At 36.0% G+C, this 22,464-nt stretch overlaps 2 protein-coding genes across 2 annotated transcripts; one reads left to right on the forward strand and one right to left on the reverse strand.

Moving 5' to 3' along the window:
• Window positions 1-594: 594 nt before the first annotated feature.
• On the forward strand, window positions 595-4,385 carry LOC753857 (28S ribosomal protein S34, mitochondrial). Its single transcript, XM_001178245.4, has 3 exons — window positions 595-886; window positions 2,394-2,436; window positions 3,011-4,385. The coding sequence occupies exons 1-3, from the start codon at window positions 713-715 to the stop codon at window positions 3,328-3,330; spliced, it is 537 nt and encodes a 178-aa protein (XP_001178245.1). The 5' UTR covers window positions 595-712; the 3' UTR covers window positions 3,331-4,385.
• Window positions 4,386-5,011: 626 nt separating this feature from the next.
• LOC754681 (protein kinase C) lies at window positions 5,012-21,899 on the reverse strand. The gene is made up of 7 exons (XM_030984473.1): window positions 21,752-21,899; window positions 20,163-20,428; window positions 18,635-18,836; window positions 17,864-17,944; window positions 17,024-17,131; window positions 15,647-15,787; window positions 5,012-12,568 (listed from the first exon to the last, which is right to left on the reverse strand). The coding sequence occupies exons 1-7, from the start codon at window positions 21,866-21,868 to the stop codon at window positions 12,404-12,406; spliced, it is 1,080 nt and encodes a 359-aa protein (XP_030840333.1). The 5' UTR covers window positions 21,869-21,899; the 3' UTR covers window positions 5,012-12,403.
• Window positions 21,900-22,464: the final 565 nt, after the last annotated feature.

Below are 22,464 nucleotides of genomic sequence, written 5' to 3' on the forward strand. Positions count from 1 at the left end.
TGATGATAATAATAACAGCATAAAGTAATGATAGAAATGATAATAAGTACAAAAATAAAAAGAAGAAGGAGAAGAAGAAAAAGAGGAGGAGGAGGAGGAGGAGGAGGAGGAGGAAGAAAAAAGAAAATAATTGTATAATTTCTATAACGTACAAAAACATAAATATATACTAAAATGAAAAAGTATGAACCGGCAGAAGAATACAAAATTCAATCATATAACATGTCATTCGCTTCTCTTCTCTGACTCTCAAGTGTTAGGTATTCCTTTCATTTCCTCAAATGAGCATAGTTTTCTATTTCCTTTATATCATAAGAAAGGGAATTCCAATGTTTTATGGCATTGTAATATCACGAAGATCTACTTGAGTTTGTGAGTAGGTCTGAAAAAAGTGGCGCACTTATCCAATGATAAGCCTGATTAAAAAAGACAATTATTTTATGACTGTTACTTGTCTTTTTGAATAAGGAATTTAAGTTATTATGCGATAGAAGAACTTATATCTCATCACTCATCAGGAAATTTTCATCTCAGCCAAATGTCGTAAAGCGCCATCTCCGGCAACGTCATTATATTCTTGAATGGATGGCAGAGGAGAATCAGCGAAACACTGCCCGATTCATTTATTACAAATAAACTATAGAGTATAGGCCTACTTCTTAAATAAAGACTTTCAGCTGCCACCTTCCTTATATCTGACATTTAGTGAATCATGGCAGTACATGCGCATCCCTGGCGAACAGGGAAAAGTCTTTTTGACCTTCTCAATCAACTTCCAAACTTCGGAGTTGGTCGAATTGTGACGAGAACGAGATGGCAACACTGGCGTCCAGATCAACCGAGTTATATCCGAATTACACGGGTAAAAGTGGATTGTGAAAGCTTGGTAAGAACGTAGTTATTTTTCAAATGATACTGTAAGAAATTGCTACTTCTTAAAGGTGAAAAACGGGCGTTTAATGGAAAGAAACACGTCCAAACCTATGAAAGAGATACATGAAAATCAACATATGGGACCGTAGTGAAAAATTGAGATCTGATAATTATCATTGTGCCCATGCGCGCAGCTATTGCTGAAAAGTGATGCCTTATCATTTTTTCTTCATGTTTTTTTAACAAATCTAACCAGTATTTTATTGGTGCGTGTGCCTCAACTCTGTTGTCACTACTGTTTTAGTGTTTATTGACATTCAAACATTAAAATATGGTTGTGAGAACAAATGTATTAAATTGAAGTACAATTTTATCAATATAAAACACATATTTTCTTAACTCCAATGGCTTATTATTTTCATTAAAACTGTATTTATTCCGGAAGACTAACATTTTGTTTAGCATACACTCTATTGCAGAAAAATTCAGTATTAAAGACACATAAAAGTGGGCTTTCATGAGGAATTTGACACTGTTTTTTTTGTTTTACCTAATATAACAAGTGTTGTTAATCACCAGGATTAGGATTCAGTTTATGATCATCATGCTTGATGTAATACTCTGTCTGTTGCCCATGTATGGTAAAATCATTTGTCTGACATTTGAATCACCCAAAGACTTTCCAAAGTAGAAATCATGAAGTTGCAGTTTCTGGACATTTCATAATTCATGGTCATAGTTACTTACAGTTGAACAGAAATACATTATGCCACTGAGAGAATCATTCCAGTAATTACTCATATCTTTCCATGGACCTATACTGTCATCCAATAATCTACCTAGACATCTTAAAAGAAAACTCAACTTCTGTTTCTCAGTGTCAATCATAAATACCCCCTCCCCCCCCTCCCCCCCCCCCCCCCCCCCCCCCCCCCCCCCCCCCTCTTGGCTAAATTCTGGAGTAAGGCTGAATCATTTTATCCTTTCGATTTTGGAGTTCCAAATGCAGTTGAATAATAATTTATTCAGTTTCTTCAGAAAATTTGGTGGAATTGTATCTAATATCATTAAGTGAACAATTTGACTTCAGACAAGTGAGTAAACAATGACAACGGCAACATCGACAATAATGTAAGATTTGTGCTTCTCCAGTTATCCAGGAGTTTCTGTAGTTTTGTCAATTTACTTTCCCCAATTCAATTTTTTTTTAAAACAGTTATTTACAAAAAGCACATCAATAAGCATCAAATGCCTTAATGAAATCTACCATCATAATTGCTCCAGTTATATTTCACTTCAACATACTTGTGCGCTGCAAGACGACCTTTAACATTTAACCAGGTTGGTTTGGGTCAATTAATTGTTGACTCTTTGGTAACCTATGTGCTAAAACAGCTGCTATGATTTTGTAATCACATTTCAGGAGTTGTTATAGTCCTCCAATTTTCAGGTCTTAGCTGTCTCCTTTCTTATTCCTGTATAATATATATAACAGTATTGTCTTTTCTCTTCTCTTTCAGAATCTAGGCCAAGGGGAAGCATGGGGAATACCAACAATGAGAGGTAAATCTTTGTTTTTTGTCTTTTTGAGGAAAAGTACAACACTTTGATAACAGTGTGTGTGTTTGTTGTTGTTTGTTTGTTTGTTTGTTTGTTTTTGTTTTTTTTTTTTTTTGGGGGGGGGGCAGGATTAGCCGGGAAAGTAGTTCTCAAGTGGGATACTATGTGTGACAAAGAAATTCCTATTATTCAGACAGAACATGAAAGTGAATTTTTTTCTGACTAAACATTGATCAATTTTCGTAATTTTTAGAGAATTGTAAAAATACAAACTAAAACACATTGATTGATAGTTCAACCACTTAAATGACTACGGTATGTTATAATGTAAAATAGCATAGTGGAATTTTTTCTTACTAATCCTTGGGACCAAGGAAATAACCTCGTGAATTGGAAATTGTTTAATATCACTTATTAGGGATAAACAAATAATAGAATATAAAGACGTTGGACCAGCGAAATTGCTGTGTTATTACAATGGTTGCTATCATTCTGTTTCTATAATGGGGTCCACTGTAACTTTTCCATTTAATATTTTGTATTAATTATCACTTACCTCCTTTCTGACTCCCTTCAGGTTACTCACGCGATGGAATGGAGATCAAGGTAGGGGCTTGGTGGAAGCGGGAGTGGAAGCTCATTCGCAAGAGCGAGGAGGACGAGTTCTGTGCCTACCAACCCAAGGAGGAGGACTTCCACCAGGTGCCCAACAAGGTGGCCATGCCGCCCCTCCTGGCCGCCATGCTCAAGGAGGAAGGGGTCATCAAAGGAACGGAGGTGGAGGAACCTCTTCTCCTCGATATCAAAACCAGTAGAGGATACAGACACAGAGGCTATCAGGTTCCTGGAGCCAATGTACTGGGTAAACGCATAGGCGACTTTGAAATTCCCAGGTGATATGTCAGGCAAGCTCTGCATATGGACACTGAAAGTGGAGGGGCAGACTATATCATAACCTTTGTGTAGAGGTCATAAGGGTTTGCGATTATGTTGTAACCTCTGTTGACCAGTTTCTATCAAGGGATGTTTTAAAGCCCCACTGCACTAGTTTGGACAGGAGGGATTAGACCTCCCTGCATGGTCACTGACAGGTGGTTATCTCATCAAATCAGCTCTCAAGTAACATAAGAAAAAGAGAATCATGGGGGACCAATGGTCACCGATTAGGCATTGTTTGATATAAAGAGGGCGCACGTAGCTATAAGTAGTGCAGTGGGGCTTTAAATGCAAATGTTTACCATTTGGAGTGAGATGTGCTGTCCTGGAGTAGACAGCCTGTATTCTGTTCAAGACAACTATGTATAAACGAACTTGATCAGTGAATTTGATGATTGGATCATTAGTCCATTAACAAGATCATTACAACTTTCTGAAAAATATACATTTAAAACCACCAACAGAAGTACCTGTCTAAGGGACTGCAAGCTCTATTGATACTGTAAATGGAATTAATATCGATTAAAGGAAAAGTCATTTATTTTCGTCAACATGCAGTGTACGTTTGTGAATATTCCCTCTTGAAGTTACAAAAAGTCCAGACTACCATGGTAAAAGTATTTCAATAACATGAAACGGAACAGGCTTGAATTTGGAACTGTAAATTGTATATTTTGGAGTTAGTGGTCGCCACCATTTCCCCCAAATCAGAATGTCTTGAGCTATGATGTAAGAGATATTTGAATCAGATTTCATTGGTTAGTGAGTTCAGTATGTACAGTGTAGGTGAATCCCATTTTAACAATTTCAAATCTGTATGTTAAGATATATTGTGAATGCTTTAAATTGATATCTATCGAAAAAGAACATTTCTGACTCCGTCTTTGAAGAACCTACCTAAATGTGGACAGTTCATATCTTTAAAAAGGTTGTGAAATAATAGATATACATGTATTATTATTTGCCATACCATTTTGAATGGAGATTAAATGGAATTGTGCCCATGTGATTTGATTAACATGTCTGTTGTCTTTTGTATAATGAAGTTTATATGCAAAATAGAAATGGAAAATACACATTTTTAAACATTTTGTTATCTTCTCTAGCTACAAATTTCTTCCAAGATCTTCTCTCTGGATATCAAGTCTTGCTCTGTTCAGTTTTGCCATTTAATCAAAACATGAATAATTAAACAAGACCCTCTAGCTTTTATTACACCATTTCATCCTCATCTTTTGCTCTCTTGCTTTTGTTCTCTCACGTACATGTATATGTTATTTCCTTCGCACATACAAACAGAAGAGAGAGTGAGGAAAGAGAGTAAGGAGAGAGAGAGAGAGGGAGGGAGATGGAGAGAGAGGGAGATGGAGAGAGAGAGAGAGAGAGAGAGGGAGATGGAGAGAGAGAGAGAGGGAGGGAGATGAAGAGAGAGAGAGAGGGAGGGAGATGAAGAGAGAGAGAGAGAGAGGGAGATGGAGAGAGAGAGAGAGAGGGAGATGGAGAGAGAGAGAGAGAGAGAGAGGGAGGGAGAGAATAGAGAGGGAGAGAATAGAGAGAGAGAGAGAGAAAAAGGAAGGTGAAAACAATTTAAGTTGACAGAGTTGGGACTTCACAACAAGACACGGACACACTGGTTAATTTATTTTCTTTTCCAGAACAGCCACCAAGATTTTATTAAGGATACTTTTTTTTTTCTTCATTCATACAGAAGAATTTTTCTTGATTTTTATCCTCCACCATACAAGAAGCCTCATGTTTTCATATATATTTATTTTTAGTGCAAAAACAATATTTTGTCACTATTTCATTCCACATTTTATATAGGTATAATATTTTATCGAGATCAGTACAACCAACTCCATAACATGTATAATGGCTAGTTCACAATTTATTTTGTTGTGGTATGCATGAACATGCACTCAATTAGATATCCTTATCTTTGCCATGATCTATAGCAGAGAAATACATCCTTCAGACTCGAAATAGAAATATCTTGACCTCAGATATCCAAGTATTCACTATAATATTTAACACATAGCATAGAAAACAAAAGTGCATATACCGTTTGTAAGCATTCAACTTTCTTGTTGTCAAAACAACTTCACTCTACATGTACTTATTCTTCACACATGATTTTCAGTATGATCAGAAGTCTCGACAGAATGCCACTGCCATATATATATACACGGTACTTTTGAAAATGCCATTAATTTTCAGTCATGATTTTTGGGCAGTCATAAGGCCATAAGATGTGTATGTTCAGAACAAAAAGGGTCTTACTAGCCCATCTACCAAGAACCCACAGGTACAGTGGAACCTCATTATGAAGAGCTTGGATTTTGCTGATCACAGGTCTTTATACTCTTTTTGTTACAACCCTGATATAACAAGATTCCTGTTATCACAAGGTAATTTCCATAATCCTAAGTACCCCGTTATAATGAGGTTCCATTGTACTTGTTTCCAAAGTTTTCATCAACTCATTGAACAAGCATAAAATCATATTTTTTTGCTGCCTTAGAAATGCTTGAACACTTAAAAATAATTGTACACATTCTTCTTTTAATTTGTATTCAACACGCATCTCTGCAATACATCTTTCCTCCATATGCTACTAAATTCTCACCACTTTGTTGCAAGTATTTTAAAATTGAATTGCAAAACACTAAAGTTTCATTTAAACATGGTATTTTTTTAGAGGGTTAATATTTCTGTCTTGAGGACAAAAATCTCAAGTGACAGACAATAAACACCGATGGGAGAAGAAGTAGCCGGTGGTTTCTAAGAATGTACTAACTGCCATCACTCTGCTTACCTATCAAACATTGAGCTGGTATTCCTTGATGATAATTTTTTTTGACATTAATTACACAACAGACAACAAACTGGCAATCTTCTGTCATGTTTATCAATGATAAAAGAACCTTAATTCAACAATCCTACAGACAAAAATATGTCTTTATCAAATGAGACTCTGTTCTGGTTGTGAAGATATAGAAAGATATGTTCCTACAAGCCTGCAAAGGATACTGCAATATGGTGCTGACATGTTTTACCCGACTGCTAAGAAAGCACGTGTATTCTTGTAGATGAGCAATCGGGTGACGGATGGCTCATCTGTCTAAGAGGGACTTAGTAATGAGGATTAATGGCTACCAATGATCACTAGCTTACTGACTTGGTTTGGAACCCACGACCCAACCTCCAAGGTCAGCTTTACAAATGACCCATTGCACCCCATCTTAGCCAGCGTGCTTTGTCTGTTGCACATTTATACATGTAGTTTAGATTCAGGATTTTCTATCCTAATTCTTGGATACATTCTTTAATCAACAGAGGCATAGAGGCAACAAGCAAATATATATTCATGAAAACACAAACATAAAATGGTTTCATTTTTCATAATCAAAAGTATTGCATCAAAGAATGAAATATAAGGTCACCGAGCACAAATGTTTCTTCATGCTCCGACATCGACAATAATGTCTTCACGAGGTCTCACTTATTAGTCATCTAATCTTGACTTGATAAATCTTAAATGCTGAAATACAAGATATTTTCCCAACAAACTATTTTCTTCAAGGTACAGTAGATAGAAAACTCTAAGTTAATGAAACGTTATTTCACTAACTTCATAATTCTCGACCATGTCTCATATTGAGATAAGCAAGGTTCTATACTAATATATTGTATGTACTTAAAAGTTGTATAATTATATAACCATAGTCTGTCTGAATTACAAAGATATATTCACATAATACACTTTCACATGATTTGTTAGATAATGTTGCACAAGCACTTTTAAGTTCTGATAAAGGAATTATATAAGGTATAATAAAGGAGTACCGTAAATAAATTGTCCCATATATACAAAATTAACCATTAAATTAACAGAAATAAAAAGAGCAAAATTAAACTAATTGACATAGAGAGAGAATGAGAATGAGAGAGAGAGAGAGAGAGAGAGAGAGAGAGAGAGAGAGAAGGGAGGAGGAAAAGAGAGAATAGAAGTGAGAAGAGCTCCATGAATATAAGTTTGGTCTAAAAAGATAGTCCAGTATATTCTTTTTACTGGACATAACAACTTAACTCACTATCTGCTATATTATATGCAACAAAGTACATGAGATAATCATAAACATACATACTGTGTATCTCTCTATTGAACATTTTGCTATTCCATAATTGTACCGTTCCCTTGTATAAATATAACTGATCAATCAATGATTTCCAAACCGTTATTAACATTTACTTTAATAGAAAAGCAAAACTTCCAACTAAAAAAAAAAAAAGTATCGTAACACAAAAAGACATAATTATGGAAAAACTTGTATTTTCTGTGCATGAAAAGTATAAGCATCAGAAAAATACATTATACACACAAAGAGAGAAAAAAAGTATGATTATTATACTATTTACATATTGTATTACAAAGGTAATCATCTCTAAAACATAATGCAATATATCATATATGTGCTATAGTTATCATATGCAGTACATAAATCATATATACTTTAGTATGTTACTTTCTCAACCTTCTATTAATTCTAGTCACTACAATCAAGTTCATAAATTGCTCAATTCTTCTCTCGCCCATATTTTTGTAAATACATTTTTTACCTTTTTCTTGTAAAAAGGTCTATTCATAGATCTAAGGTCTACTCTACATCTTTCTATTGAAAACAAAGTGAAAGAAATAAGTCACTATGACATATAAGAGTATATAATAACAATGTCTGCCATCAGATATATAAATTTGGAATAGATCTAAAGATCAATATATATCTTGACTATATAGTATTCAATTATTTACAGCCCTCAATTCATTTCATTGATGATACATTCAAAGTACTATAATATGATTGTATAACTCAAAAATGCAGCCAACATAATTTTATACAGAAAAAAGCTGTCACACTCCAGGAATCCAAGTAATTCTACACATTATATTGCAAGGTTGATATTTGGGAGAAAATATTGATGAAAGCTTTCAAAATAATAATAATAATTCTGTGCTGGAGGTGTGTGTAGACATAATTTTTTTTAAATACGATTTGATATCAAGCTGTCGTGTAATTTGATAATAATTAAACTCAAGGTAGTGGATGATATTCTGCAGCTACTTGGACATTAAAATGTAGCTATTCTCAAAGGGAAAGACTCGTTTTAAATGTTGATTATTTGCATGCAATAAGGGGGAAAAAGGGGGATGCTCATATAAAAAATCTCCTAAAATTCTGAGAGATTGAAATCCTGATTGCAAATCAGTGTAGGTCTATGTTCTTTGTCTTATCGCTCACAAAAAACATTTAAATTTCTTTGTCAGTGTTAATCCAAAGACTACTGAATTCTTTAATCCCCATAGGCTTAATACAGGGACATCTAGTTCCCATAGGGAGGGGATTAGACATTCAACACAATAAGATGACACAATAGCCTCCATAACTTCAGGTATGAATTATAGACCATTAATATCAATATTCTAAACTTGAAATTTATAATTGCTGAATTTGTAAATTGTTCTTGTCGCCGGAATACTAACAATTCAACTCCTCAGGAAAGTGTAACCCCCTTTAAAGATTTATTCAAATCAAACTAAATGTATGAAGGATCATCTTCCCGGCTCCAAAGTTGATGCAAAAGCAAAACAACAAAGTTCAAAGTGATACAAGCTGAGATGTAAGTCAGTTTACAGACATAATTGCTCCCTTTGATTTGAAATGTTATTAATTACCAGTGTACTCAGCATATCAAATATAAACTTAAAACTGGGAGATCAGAGAAATATTATATAGTCTTTTTTGCAATGCTTAAACACAAATCAACTGTATTTTGTTGCATCAGAAAGCTCATAGATCTTGAGAGAAAATTTTTAAACAAGAACACAGGTATTGGTTTCAGCATATGGCCATGTTTGTCTTTCTTTCTTTCTTTCTTTCATAAACAAAATGTATTCTACATAAAAAAACACATGCAGGCGAGCTGTTTCTCTTCTTGTGCTTCATGTATGTTATAACAGGAATGTTTGAGATCCATAATAGAATAAAAACTAATTCAATATAACATATAAAATAATAAAATCATGAAGAATGTGCTAATATATATTTATATATATGTATCTATGAAAATGAAAGAATATCTATCTCTGGGGAAAGAGGGAAGGGGTAGTACATCTAGAATTTACTCAAAACATGCATGACACATTACCTAACTGGTTTTCATTACATACAAGTTTAAACACACATGTACATATTAAATACAATTGATCTTGGCCATGCAAGGCTATCCTTATTGAGTAACATATGCTTCATTTGTATAGGAGAAACCGTCAAACTCTGTCTGATCCAGGTTCATAATGAACAGTTTGTCGGTCGGAGTCAGGGTCGTCGGTTCCCGCGTAAACTCCTTATCGAAATTGCATAAGTCTCGAGGTCCCCCCTGTACAGTGGGAGGTAAATATGTGAAGAAAAATGGAGGATTGGGGGGGGGGGCAAAACAAGAATATATTTTAACTGAAATTCACATTTGATACAAAATATATGACTGTATGATGAGCAAGTTGAAATGAGGAAGTTGAAATGAAACCAAAAATAAAACCTGACATCTGTTTCATGAAAACATCCTGTAATTTGTATTACATCTTGTATTACACGTTGTATAAAATGGTGAATAGTCAAACATGAAAACTTAATGGCTAAAAGAAATGTATAGAGAGAGGCCATAATAAAAAGCACATCCACAACTAACAATAAATCATACATGTACTTTTTTTAGTATTTTATACCAAGCAAATCATTTAAAATCAACATTAAGAGTACTCAAAAGAACATATATGCATAGTACTATTATGGCCCTGACAATGTCCTTTTGAATGTGTCGATTCGCTATTCATATTGATAATTCTCGATATTCTATATGTACACACATCATAAAAGTCTTATAATTATTACACAATTGGAACAAATTTCTCATCACCGGCAACAACCTGTATGATTATCAAAACTTAAATTGCCACTCTGAGATGCAACAAACTCAAAATTGAAGACCAAAAATTATAAAATTATCTCACATTTACTTTTTAGGAGGACCCCTAAAGCCACGAATCGGTTTATTTCAAATTACAATGGAATAAATACCTCATTGATAGAGGAATATAATATTATTATTGACTAATCTCTATAACTATAGCAGCACTTATCAAAAGCATATTATATATTCTATCAGAGGAGACAAATAGATAGAACACCTGTGTATTCTAGACCTACCATAAATGTTGTTAAACTTCACTACTTAAGACCTATCCCTGGTACCATACATGCTATTTCAGACCTAAAATATATACCATACATGCATATTTTCCTGATGGAATGTGGGTTGGTGATCAAAACATATACATATATTTCATTTATTTGGTTGTTAGTTAAGTGGAATGCAGCTAGGTAAATTAACATATGTTTAGTAATTGAACTCATATACAATTACATTACTACACAAATTAGAAACTCTTAAAAAAAGGGGGATAAAGAAGACAAAAAGAAAAAGAAATAATGCCTCTGTCAACTGAATACTAAAGAGTATTTTACTTAACAGTTTTATATCCCAGTAACATTTCAACTAATAAACTACTACCAGAAATAAAGCACAATAACATATTTAGCAAGAGGAAGCCTTCACACGGCAGGGTTTTTAATACATTGCAAATACAGTACTCGTTTAGGACACACATTATCAAAACATCATTTAAAGTAACCTCATGTAAAAGCTACATCAATTAATTTGACATGATTTGAGTAGGAATACAAAAGCAAAGGGATGGCACAAGCTTCTTTTATACACAGCATTCAAAAATACAAAAACAGCCAACATCCCTAGAACATCAGAAACATGGAGGAAACTTCACCTCAGTAAATCTACATAATATATATATATATATGTTTCATTTCTTGGTGTAAACACAAATTCGGACCACATGCACTCTAACTTTACAGTGCGAACACAGCTCGATACAGTACATTAAGAAATACAGACCATAGCCAAAAATAATCATGAACTTTATTTCATTAATGATACACTGAACTAAAGTGGGGGTATATATATTTCAAGCTCATTGCACTTGGTTAAGGTTGTCACCATAAATTTGTTCTTTCTTTCTCCAGAAAGATAAGCGAAACAGCCAAAATATATTTATCAACTAACAGGCTTGATCTTTTACTTTTCCTATCAATATATATATAGCAATCGGGGAAAATTAAGATTTTGAAGGTAAATCCACTTATTCAGCAGTACAAAGCACTTTTTGAAAAAATGCAACAATTTGAAATATAGACTGATTAGCACCACATGATATGTTAATGACCTGGAACTGATAATTTTTAATCATTTTAATCATCTGGAAACTAGTGTCCTCATAATGCAATGCTGAGATGACCAAATGAGGTATTTATTACAGATGTCCATATAATTATTCATCATTTGATTAAGGAGGTAGGGGAGGGGTGGATTGTTTTTTTCTTTAGAAACTCACTAGTAACTGAAATGACCTCACTGAAACTCTACGACACTATTGTCAAAATATGAATAATTGACTATAATGCTACATGTAAAATGCATTATGGAGAGTTGTGAGAAATAATCAGACAAAACATAACAAAAAGAGAGAGATAGAGCTCAATAGGTGGGCATCAACATTAATCATATGCTGCTCATGAAAATTATTACTCTTTCCAACAGAAACAAATCTAGTACCACATGTTTTCTGAAAGAATTTACACCAACATAAATAAATACATCATTTAATATCAATAGTTCATTGAAATGCCAGTAACGAACTTGAAGAACAAAATGAAATGCCAATTCACCATATTTAGGCACTCTTTACTACTTCTACTTCTACTGCCTTCTACGTACACATCAGGTAAAAAATACAAAAAGGAACAGCACATGAACAGACTGGCGACATTTGGGTATGCTAGAAACACAGGCCAGGCGGCTGTAGGACTGAGCAGCAGCGGTGGGTTCTACAGACAGACTGGCACTAGCTGGACGCACCACGGACATAGCTATCGAAGAGCTCATTCACGAAGGTAAAACCATGGAATTCTTCCTGAATATTCATGATTATGAGTTTGTCGGTCGGGGTAAGCGCACACGGGATTTTTGTGAAATAGGGGTCAAAGTTTTCGGCAGCTCTGGGGTTTTTCTGCAGTGGGGAAAGGGGGAGAAAACAAGACAAACATAGAAGGAATCTAAGGGTTTGTAATCTAAAAAATAAATAACTAATACAACTATATAGGACGATGGAGTGTTACAGCCACTACAAGGGATACACGTACACATGCATCTACAGTACAATAAACAGGTTCACAAACTACATTCACACATCAATATAATATTAAGTGATAATTCATCCCCTCCCCCCCAAAAAAAAAAAAGAGACAAAAAAGAGAAGACAAAAAAACAGGGTTCCCAGTATTTCGTGACAAGAATCGATATTCTCCTGATTTTTCCATGATGGAATTTCAATATTCCAGGATCATTAATTTAACCTATTTCCAGCCTGAGTTACAATCATATGTTCAACATGAGAGTCTTAAAATGTCTTCTTCTCGTGGAATCAAGACCAAATATAAGAGACTGATTACTTTCTCCTTGGGCCAATGAAATTCCTTGATTTGAATGATTTTGTTCCCTCAAATTCCTAGAGTTTCCTTACCAACTCATGTATACAGGTATCAAGTGATTTAAACTTGACAACTATTTGAATGTACCAGTATTTCTGAACCTGTTTATCTAATACACTGTATAACAACATCACAAAGATTTGCCAATCATGCACAAAGATTACACAAATATCCATTATGTGACTGCTATTACATTTGAGATACCTCAAATGTATCAAATTTTCATTTTTCTTGCAATTATTCTATCAATAAAACCTTCCAAACAATTCACAAAATATGGCTTCCACATTTTTTTGTCGCTCAGTCTTTGAATGTACGTCATCTTCGAGCTTGATATATTTTTCACAGTCAATAGTCAAATTTAACTTTGTATACTGATTCAACTTTAATAGAACACAAATTTCCAGTGTTTGGTCACAGCTGTTCCGAGCTTAGTCATCAAATATGTGATCTCGTTTTTCAATTCATTACTATTAACAGATGCCTGTAAAGGATTGACAATCTCTGTATGGTGTGAAAACTTGTAAGTTGAGACACATGGCAATATGGATTGGTCGTATTATTTTCATTCTAAATGAGGGTTACAATGTAGTGTGGTATCAGGGGTAATGTATGGATATTAATTGGGAGGGATGGAGGGAGGGAAAGGAGAAGAAAAGCAAAGGAAAATTGGAACACAAAAGAGAGAGGAGAGGTGAGCAACATTATTAAGAGGGGAGGGAGAGAGGGAGAGGGGGAGCGAGTGAGAGAGGAAGAGGGGGAAACAGAGAGAGGGGGAGAGGGAGACAGAGAGTGAGGGAGACAGAGAGGGAGGGAGAGACAGGGAGAGAGAGGGGAGAGAGAGAGAGAGGGAGAGAGAGAGAGGGGGAGAGTCGGAGACAGAAGGGGGGGGGGGGAATCTAGAAACAGGCAGACAGAGAGAAAGAGAAAAAGAAAACTATGCATATACATTGTTTATGCACATGCATACATACAGACATGCACATGCATTATGAACTATACTTACTCTTCCTGTAGCATATAAAGGCACATGCATCATTCTTAAGGCACTTTTTTGTATATACCAGTCTATTTACAGAATGGCAACACTGCAACTACCATTCGGAATGTGCCCTTTGCATGCTTACACAATATCGTGAGTAAAAACCATGAGATAAAGGAGCTATGAACAATATAACACTTCAAAACATGTCACAGAACAATGGCAAAGAAGAGGAATGAAGAAAAAAATGCAATACAGGACTTGTAGATATCATAGCAAAGAACACGTACAAGTAGATCATTGCAAAGAACATGTACAAGTAGATCATTGAAAGAACATGTACAAGTAGATCATTGCAAAGAACATGTACAAGTAGATCATTGCAAAGAACATGTACAAGTAGATCATTGCAAAGAACATGTACAAGTAGATGATAAACAATCAGGAAAGGGGATAGGTGGGAACAGAAGTTATACAAAAGATGAAAAATACATGCAAAAGAAATACAACGCCAGATTCCACAGCAGGAAATAGACATTTTGGTTAAAAGCAAAAAGACCAAAATCTAGAGTAAAAGCAGAAAAAATTATGCTGCTACATATATGTAGCACTGCACGAGCACTCCATATTTAGATGATATACACAGATAACTTTAGGTGATTGGTTCCCTCTAAATGACAATAAAAAAACTAAAAGACACCATTATTATTATAAGTTCAGTGAGAAAGAAAAAAGTGAAACAGAAAATCATTGGAGAATTTGGAGAGGTAGAGAGAAAGACAGAGGGGGGGGGGGGGGGGGGGGGCGGGGCAGGGATACCGACCACTACAACAAAAAGTAACCTATCTCACAGTAATATTCACTGCTAAGAGTCAAAAGGGATTCAACGTTATGTGTTAATGCCCTTCTGTCTTTCAACAGGCAACATGTGAAATAGCAAAGGAACAGACAAAGAAACCAAGCCCACAGTATAAGTTAAAGGGATAGTTGAGTTTTGTTGCAGAGGGTGAAATAACACAAAATATTTTTTTGTGAGATAATGAAAAGCCGAGTGTTAAATTTGAAAGAACATACTGTTTAAATAACAAAACCATCTTTGTTTGATCAAAATCGGTTCAGAAACGGCTACAAATATCCATAAATATAACCATTTGTAATATTTGTGGGGCCCCAAAAATATTCAATAATTTTGAACCAGCCGTTTAAAAAACGACATAGCGACTTATACGTTTGATTCTAGCCAATGATCATGTTGGCTCTTTGTTGGATTTTTTGTGTTGTTTATAATATGCACAAAAGCCGGCCAGGTTATTGTTATCAATTAATTAATTAACGGTCACCGTATGTATTTAAAAGTGGAGATGAATTGGTATGATCGTATTTAATCTAAATTTCACACATTTTGTGGTCTAAAATTACCTTCATAGCAATTTGAGATTCTAAAAGGGCACTAGAAATCTCATAAATAAGAATAGCAAAGAGCAATAACCATGCACTGTGAAGGCATCTCAACTATCCCTTTAAGGCCCTTGTGGCTGTCGATAGACAAATACAAAAATGACAAGGAAACAAGATACTGGACGGAGAGAAACGAAAAGGGGGCGGGGGTACGTACCACCGTCGGCACGAATGGAGGCTGTATTTCTCGGTTGGCCAGCCTCTCCCAGTCAATACGGCGGAAGAACTGATGTTCTCTGATGTCCTGCTCACCCGTTGGTCCGCATCCTAACCGCTTGCCAGGGTGCTTGGTCAAGAACTAACAAAATCAACCACAAATATATCTTCTTTATCAAACCTGCTTTAGCAACCATAGAAAGGCGCTGTATAGAAAGATCACCTGTCTATAAAGACTCTTCTATAGTCATCACCATTGAACAATGATTTGCATTGACCTATGAATCATAGGAACCTGAACATAAAGACCATATAAAGATAGCTTCTCTTGTCTCCCTTGGGTGGTCTTTATATACAGGTTTCACTGTATTGATAACTTTATTGTACTTACATGTAATTCAATACTGACCCTTTACAGTAGCTGTATAAATAATGAATGTATCAAAGGAGCCTGTACCTATGAATGGTTTTCAAACCACACCATACATATGCTGTGTGTATCTCCATCATCATCACATCATGTGGTCTAAAAAGCTACATCACAACTTTTTTTCACAGGAATGAGATAATAGCCCTCTGGAAGTTCATTTTGCTTGAAAGTGTGTACTTCCCCATTATAAAGTTGAGAAATAAGAAAAGTAATCTACACCCCCCCCCCAAAAAAAAAATAAAATAAATAAATAAATAAATAAATCACTCTTTTTCATTTATTTAAATAAAAAGTGTAAGTCAGAATTACATTAGATCTGGGAAAGGTAGCTTTGCTTAACTTCAAGGCATCTCAAATCTATCATGTTTCATGCCAACCAACTGCAGAAAGTGTCCCTCGGAGAGGACTTTAAGTTGTCTGTCCCCTGGTTATATACACATACTTTCTTAGCAGTCAGGTAAAACTACAAACCAACCAAATCCAAACCAAAAGTCTGATATAGGTGAAAATGATATTACACAAATGAAAAGCAAACTCGTTTAACTGTTGCTTGAAATCATCTACTAGTAGGAACCATAGGGTAACAAAGTTGTGACATCATAAAAATATATTATTAGAGTTTCTCAATTTTTTCTTCATTTTCTGTAAGAGTATCAAAAATAATGTCCAAACGTCAAAAAACCAATTGTATATGTTAAGTATTGGCTGAGATATGACCATCTGAATAAATAGATGTCCTATAGGAACTTAGTGTTATATTGCTCAGGTTCATAACATTAGGAGCCACACTGAGTTCCTACAGGGCATCTATTTATTCAGATGGTCATATCTCAGCCAATACTTAACATATTCAATTGGTTTTTCAACATTTGGACATTATTTTTGATTGAGAAATTCTAAAAATTGATATTTGATGACGTCACACTTCACTACTCCATAGGGACTTACCCCTTTGCACATAGACACCGATTCCTTTGACATTGATTTGGGGTACGAGGGTACATGCTCCATGATGGATTGGAACAGCTCATCTTCATCTTCACCATCAAATGGAGGCTAATTGGAAGAAAGATGAGAAAAGTGGATCACAAATTACTTTCAAATCCAGTTGCAGTTTCGGATCATATATGTCTGATGATTCTTTCTAAACAACACAGTTTGCAGGGGGGTGTTTCACAAAGATTCTAAATCGAACTTAACTCTAAGTTGGACTTAAATATTATGGAGAGCCATTTGTAGTCTTATAATGAAATATGTTCAAAAGCAAAAATTCAAGTATTTTAGACTTTTCATAAATTCCACATCAAGAACATAAAATCTCCCATGATAATAGAAAATATGAATGAATTGAATAAACATTTTATGCCTTTTAAAATAACTTTTACTAAATATTTTCAAGGATGCTAACGGCTTTCCATAATTGTTATGTCTAACTTAGAGATAAGTTCAACTTAGGATCTTTGTGAAACACCCCCCAATAATTAAGTTCTTTAAATTCACAAGTATAATGGAAAAGGAAGCAAATGTTCATAGCTGAAAAATTGATACAAACGGTCGCAAGTATAATGGATTAAACACAGCGATGCACGTCACAATTTTTTAAATTTTGAAGCTGGTTCTAAAGACACATAAGCATGGACACCATTTTGGTATTCACCTGATACACTGATGTGATGAATCACTGGGTGTGCCCTACAACTGACAGGTCTTATGTAATGTACTGCACCCTCCACCCATTAACTGCCCCATAAGGAAAGCTGATCATCATCATCATCATCATAACCTTACCTGTCCTGCTAACATTTCATAGAGTAACACTCCAAAGGCCCACCAGTCAACAGCCTTACCATAGGGCTGGTATGCTACAATCTAGAGAAGAAAACAAGAAACAACAAACAACAATTTATAATGCTTCTCCTTAGCTGTCAAGATGTCCCAAAGACTGTATAAGCCTTCCTTATTACAAAGCTTTATTCCAAAGGTTTCGTGAATTGCAGGGTCACAGATGAAAAAACATGTGCAAATGAGCTGGAAATACAAGTGCAAACATATTGTAAGTCACCTGTTTCATGAAAACTACTTCTTGCAAAAAGTGTCTGTCTCTCTGTCATCACATCTGCAAAATAATACGTACACCAAAGTAACGGCTTATTTGTTGTTTTGTTGGTTTTGTTTCATTTACAAATTGCAGCTAAGTAAACATAATTGATATACTTTGTACCTTGGATGAATTAGGTCTGTAGTCCTTGAGCAAATGTAACAAAAGAAAATGTCACATCAGTTGTATGACACATGCTCTAGTGACAGTCACTCTTTGTCAATATCCTACACCCTACTACAGAATTCTTAACTTCAACCCTAGATCAGTCACTAAACCTAAACCTAAACACTACACCTAACCCTAGCCCTAACCCTACACTTCACCTAAACCCAACTGCAACCCAGGCCAGATATCTTTGATGAAATAAAGCCTGGAAAAATTGTTGCTGGAGCAATATGTCTTAGCACCGTCACAACACCCCCTAAAGTCTAACACATTTAATTCTGTTTCCTCTTCACCTCGGGTGCAATGTAGTCTGGCGTTCCGCAGAACGTCCTTGTTGTGTCGCCCTCGTTCATGTGTTCCTTGCACATGCCAAAGTCAGCGATCTTGATGTGCCCCTCCGCGTCTACTAGCACGTTATCTAGCTTGAGATCTCGGTAGATCACACCCTGCAAATGGAGGTAGAATAGGCCTACTGCTATCTCTGCTGCATAGAACCTGAAGGAAAAATGAGACATCAAACGATCAGGGGGACGTTTTACAAAGCCCTTTTTCAATGACAAATTACAAAAATCAGTGGCAAAATTTGCTGATAACCATTCAGAAGCAAGGATTTCAGTAGCTTAAAACAAATACTGTCATTTGTCACTGATGACTAGTTTGTGAAACGCCCCCCTGGTCATGGCATTGATACTAGAAGTGGTATTCTCTAATGGTGTTGAGTTGAGTGTTGCATGTGGTGTGGATTGTATCAGTAATGGGTCTTGATGTTAACGCCGGTATTGGTACTCGAATTGACATTGGAACTGACATCGAAAGGGGTACTGGTAAGGTAGTATAGGTTTATTGGCAATAATATAGTTTTTGTTGTTGTGGTATTTGTTCAAGAGAAGGTGAGTTGACTTAGAGGTAGAGCATCTGCATTTCTATCCAAAGGTTTGTAGGTTTAAATTGAGTCCAGACAAATATTGGATGGTGGTGGAAATTATGCACTCCCTCGGTGGTGTTCATACCGGCCCTTTTATCACCCCCTCTGCTTTACCTCAAGATGATAGAAGGGCCGGTATGAACACCCTCTTGCGAGTGATAAGTTCACCTATCATCCTCATGAGCAGTCAATATTTGCATAATATGTCCCTTCCCGATTCCGTAGAAACAGACTACATTACAGTGAAAAACACTTTGTCCCTCGAATACAAGTAAACATGGCGGCCCTGTGTGTAACAAAGTCACCGCCACTGCATGTTAAGGATCCTTTGTACTTTTTGTAAACGATTTCAAGTAAACCCAGGTCTAGTGAAACATCTGTATATGGGAGTGTCGTGGTCGAGTGGTTTAAGACGCTTGACTGGAAATGCGAAGGTCGAGGGTTCGAATCCTGACACGGCACTTATATCCTTTGGCAAGATATTAACCTGCACTTGCTACTCTCCACCCATGTGTTAAATGGGTACCCGGTAGGATGCGACTGTCATTGTTGGTCAAACAGTTTTTGAGCGTCAAGTAATGCCTGGCGGGAATACTCATAGGGAGTGGTGATTGTGCAAACAGTGTGCGGGCAAGCACTGAATCCAATGACCGGGGTAATAATAAATTTGTAAAGCGCCTAGAGGCATTGTATTAAGCGCTATATAAAAGCTAAATATTATTATTATTACTATTATATCCCAATCAGTTATACTGCGGTAAGACCAGGTGATTATAATGTGTTTTTCTTCTCCTCGGTGCAGGTAATGCCAAAACATCATGAACACAGAAGTTGAGATCTCCCTCCCTCCCTCTCCCCCTCTCTCTCTCTCCTGTGGTGGCCATGCAGGGACTTACACAGCATGTGGCTCCTTGAACTTGCCGACCTTCTGGATCTGGAACATGAGGTCTCCACCGTTGACGAACTCCATGACGAAGAAGAGTCTGTCCATCGTCTGGAAGCAAGAGTGGAGCGCCGTCAGGAAGGCAGGCTTGCTGGGCAGGGCTAGGACCCGCTTCTCCGTCATGGTGCACTCCACATCGTCGTCCTGGATGATCACGTCCTTCTTGAGAATCTTGATGGCGTAGAGCTCGTCGGTGCCCTTCTTCTCCGCTAGCATGACCTGAAGAAAGAAGAGGTCATAGGAGAAATCAGTTCATAGACAAACAGGTTCTTTGTGTGAACCATTCACATAGCATACATGAGTTGTCTGCAGAGCATCACCTGAGACAGCTAGCCTTTTCCTTTACCGTGTAAATGATGGAGTCAAGTTCAGGGACCCGTTTCACAAAGCCTTTTTTCAATGACAACTAATAAAAATCAGTGACAAATCTGCTGATAACCAATCACAAGCAAGGATTTCAGTAGCTTATAACAAAAATTGTCATTTGTCACCGATGACAAGTTCTGTGAAACACCTCAAGATGTGTTATGTGTTTTTCACTGAAATAACTCACTATGCACAAAGATGTCTGACAAGAAGTGTCTAACTTTATTCAGTTGTCTGTCGCCCTCTATCTGAATAGGCAGTACAGTATTATAACCTGTAAGTCTCAATATTGTCACAAGATGATAAAGGTTATGCTACAAGTTTATTGATCTGAAATTTTCACTGTTGCCGACTTCAATTTTTGTCTGCTAGCATGACCTAGACAAATGAAGGTGTCACAGGAAAAATCTTGACGGGTTTACAACTTTCTTGTCTGAAGTAATTAGGTAGCTGCAATGAACTGTCAAGGAACTAGCAACCAAGGTTGCTAGGTTCTGTGACTAGTTATATGTTCTATAAAGCCCAGAATGACAACGTTTTTACAATTCACTATCATTACATTTATGAAAGAGACATCATAAATACTCTTTTATAAGTGCATATGGTTCATAGAGTTCATTGGGTTTAAAAAAGTTCATGAAGACTATATTGTCCATGTAAGGGAATGGAAAATTTTGTGCTAATCACATGGTATAGTAAATAATTTAATTTAATAATTGTTGTATTTATGTTGTTGATATTCTATTTCAAATGACATGCAGGCATAGGATCGGAGAATATAATGTCAGTACCCATTTTTTTTAAAAAAATTGATTTTTTCAAAGCTTTTTACAAGTGCAACTATAGCTCTGGCGGCCATTATCAGTGCACAGTGTATTTCAAGAAATAATCCTACTACCAGTAAGTATTCATTTACTTGGATGCAATGTGGTGAATGTAAATCAACGTCTTGCCAAAGGACGTAAGTGCTGTGGCAGGGATTCAAACCCCCAGATACTTGTAGTTCAGTCCGGGAATTATCCACTGGACCATTATCTGTGCACAGAGTATTTCTAGGAATAATCCAACTCTACTATTTTCTTATGTTGAGAAAGAGAACAAAAGCATTCTTATAGAAAACTACCAATTTCATAGGCCTATACTTCAATATTGAAAGTTTAAATGTATAGAACTCACCTTGCCGAAGCTCCCTTTGCCAAGCACTGATAGGAAGTTGAAATCACTTGCCCTGACCAAACCCATACTTGAGTTAGAGTTAGAGTTCTGAGACTTGGATGCCTCGCGGGTAGGCATCGGTAATTTCTATGGTAACAACCAAAAACACAAACAAACAAATAATAAACAGTTAAAATATTGCATTAACAAAAACTATAAGCTAGATAATAATAAACAGACTCTGTTTTAAAGGTGGTGTCCTTTTATCTTTCATGTAGTGGCCTTAATCCAAATTCAGAATTGGAAGTGGGGGGATGCATTAATATAAATGATACACTACAGGACACATAGTAAATGAGAATAAATGCTGAGTTCTTGTATAACAAATATCACATCTTTGGCAATGTCTTCATGCATTTCGAAAGAGCTTTGGTTGATTGCCCAAGCTTCAAGTCTAGCTGTCCTGATGAATTTGAAGGCATTGAAACATTTCAAAAAAATCCTTACGACTAATACCCATTTACTGCACCTGGGTTGAGTGTGGTAAATGTACACATGTAGATTTGATGGCAGGGAATCGAAGCATACATGTAGTTACATGCAACTGCCCCCTCCCCCTAAAGTAAGGGTACTGCTTGAATATGCTGGCGCTATGAAGCTAGTAATCTCAAGCTCAGTGACAAACTGGTCAACGCTTTGCAGAAAAAAAATCATATTTAAACTCATTGGACCAG

Source organism: Strongylocentrotus purpuratus, unplaced genomic scaffold (assembly GCF_000002235.5).
Source record: "Strongylocentrotus purpuratus isolate Spur 01 unplaced genomic scaffold, Spur_5.0 spur5_scaffold_14, whole genome shotgun sequence".
NCBI classification, from domain to species: Eukaryota; Metazoa; Echinodermata; class Echinoidea; order Camarodonta; family Strongylocentrotidae; genus Strongylocentrotus; species Strongylocentrotus purpuratus.

Coding starts and splice junctions, on each gene's coding strand:
- LOC753857 (XM_001178245.4), top strand. CDS start 713: ATGGCAGTACATGCGCATCCCTGGCGAACAGGGAAAAGTCTTTTTGAC. Junction 887..2,393: donor AAGTGGATTGTGAAAGCTTG/GTAAGAACGTAG, acceptor CTTCTCTTTCAG/AATCTAGGCCAAGGGGAAGC. Junction 2,437..3,010: donor GGGAATACCAACAATGAGAG/GTAAATCTTTGT, acceptor GACTCCCTTCAG/GTTACTCACGCGATGGAATG.
- LOC754681 (XM_030984473.1), bottom strand. CDS start 21,868: ATGCCTACCCGCGAGGCATCCAAGTCTCAGAACTCTAACTCTAACTCA. Junction 20,429..21,751: donor GCAAAGGGAGCTTCGGCAAG/GTGAGTTCTATA, acceptor TTCTTTCTTCAG/GTCATGCTAGCGGAGAAGAA. Junction 17,945..18,634: donor CAGACTACATTGCACCCGAG/GTGAAGAGGAAA, acceptor TTTCTTCTCTAG/ATTGTAGCATACCAGCCCTA.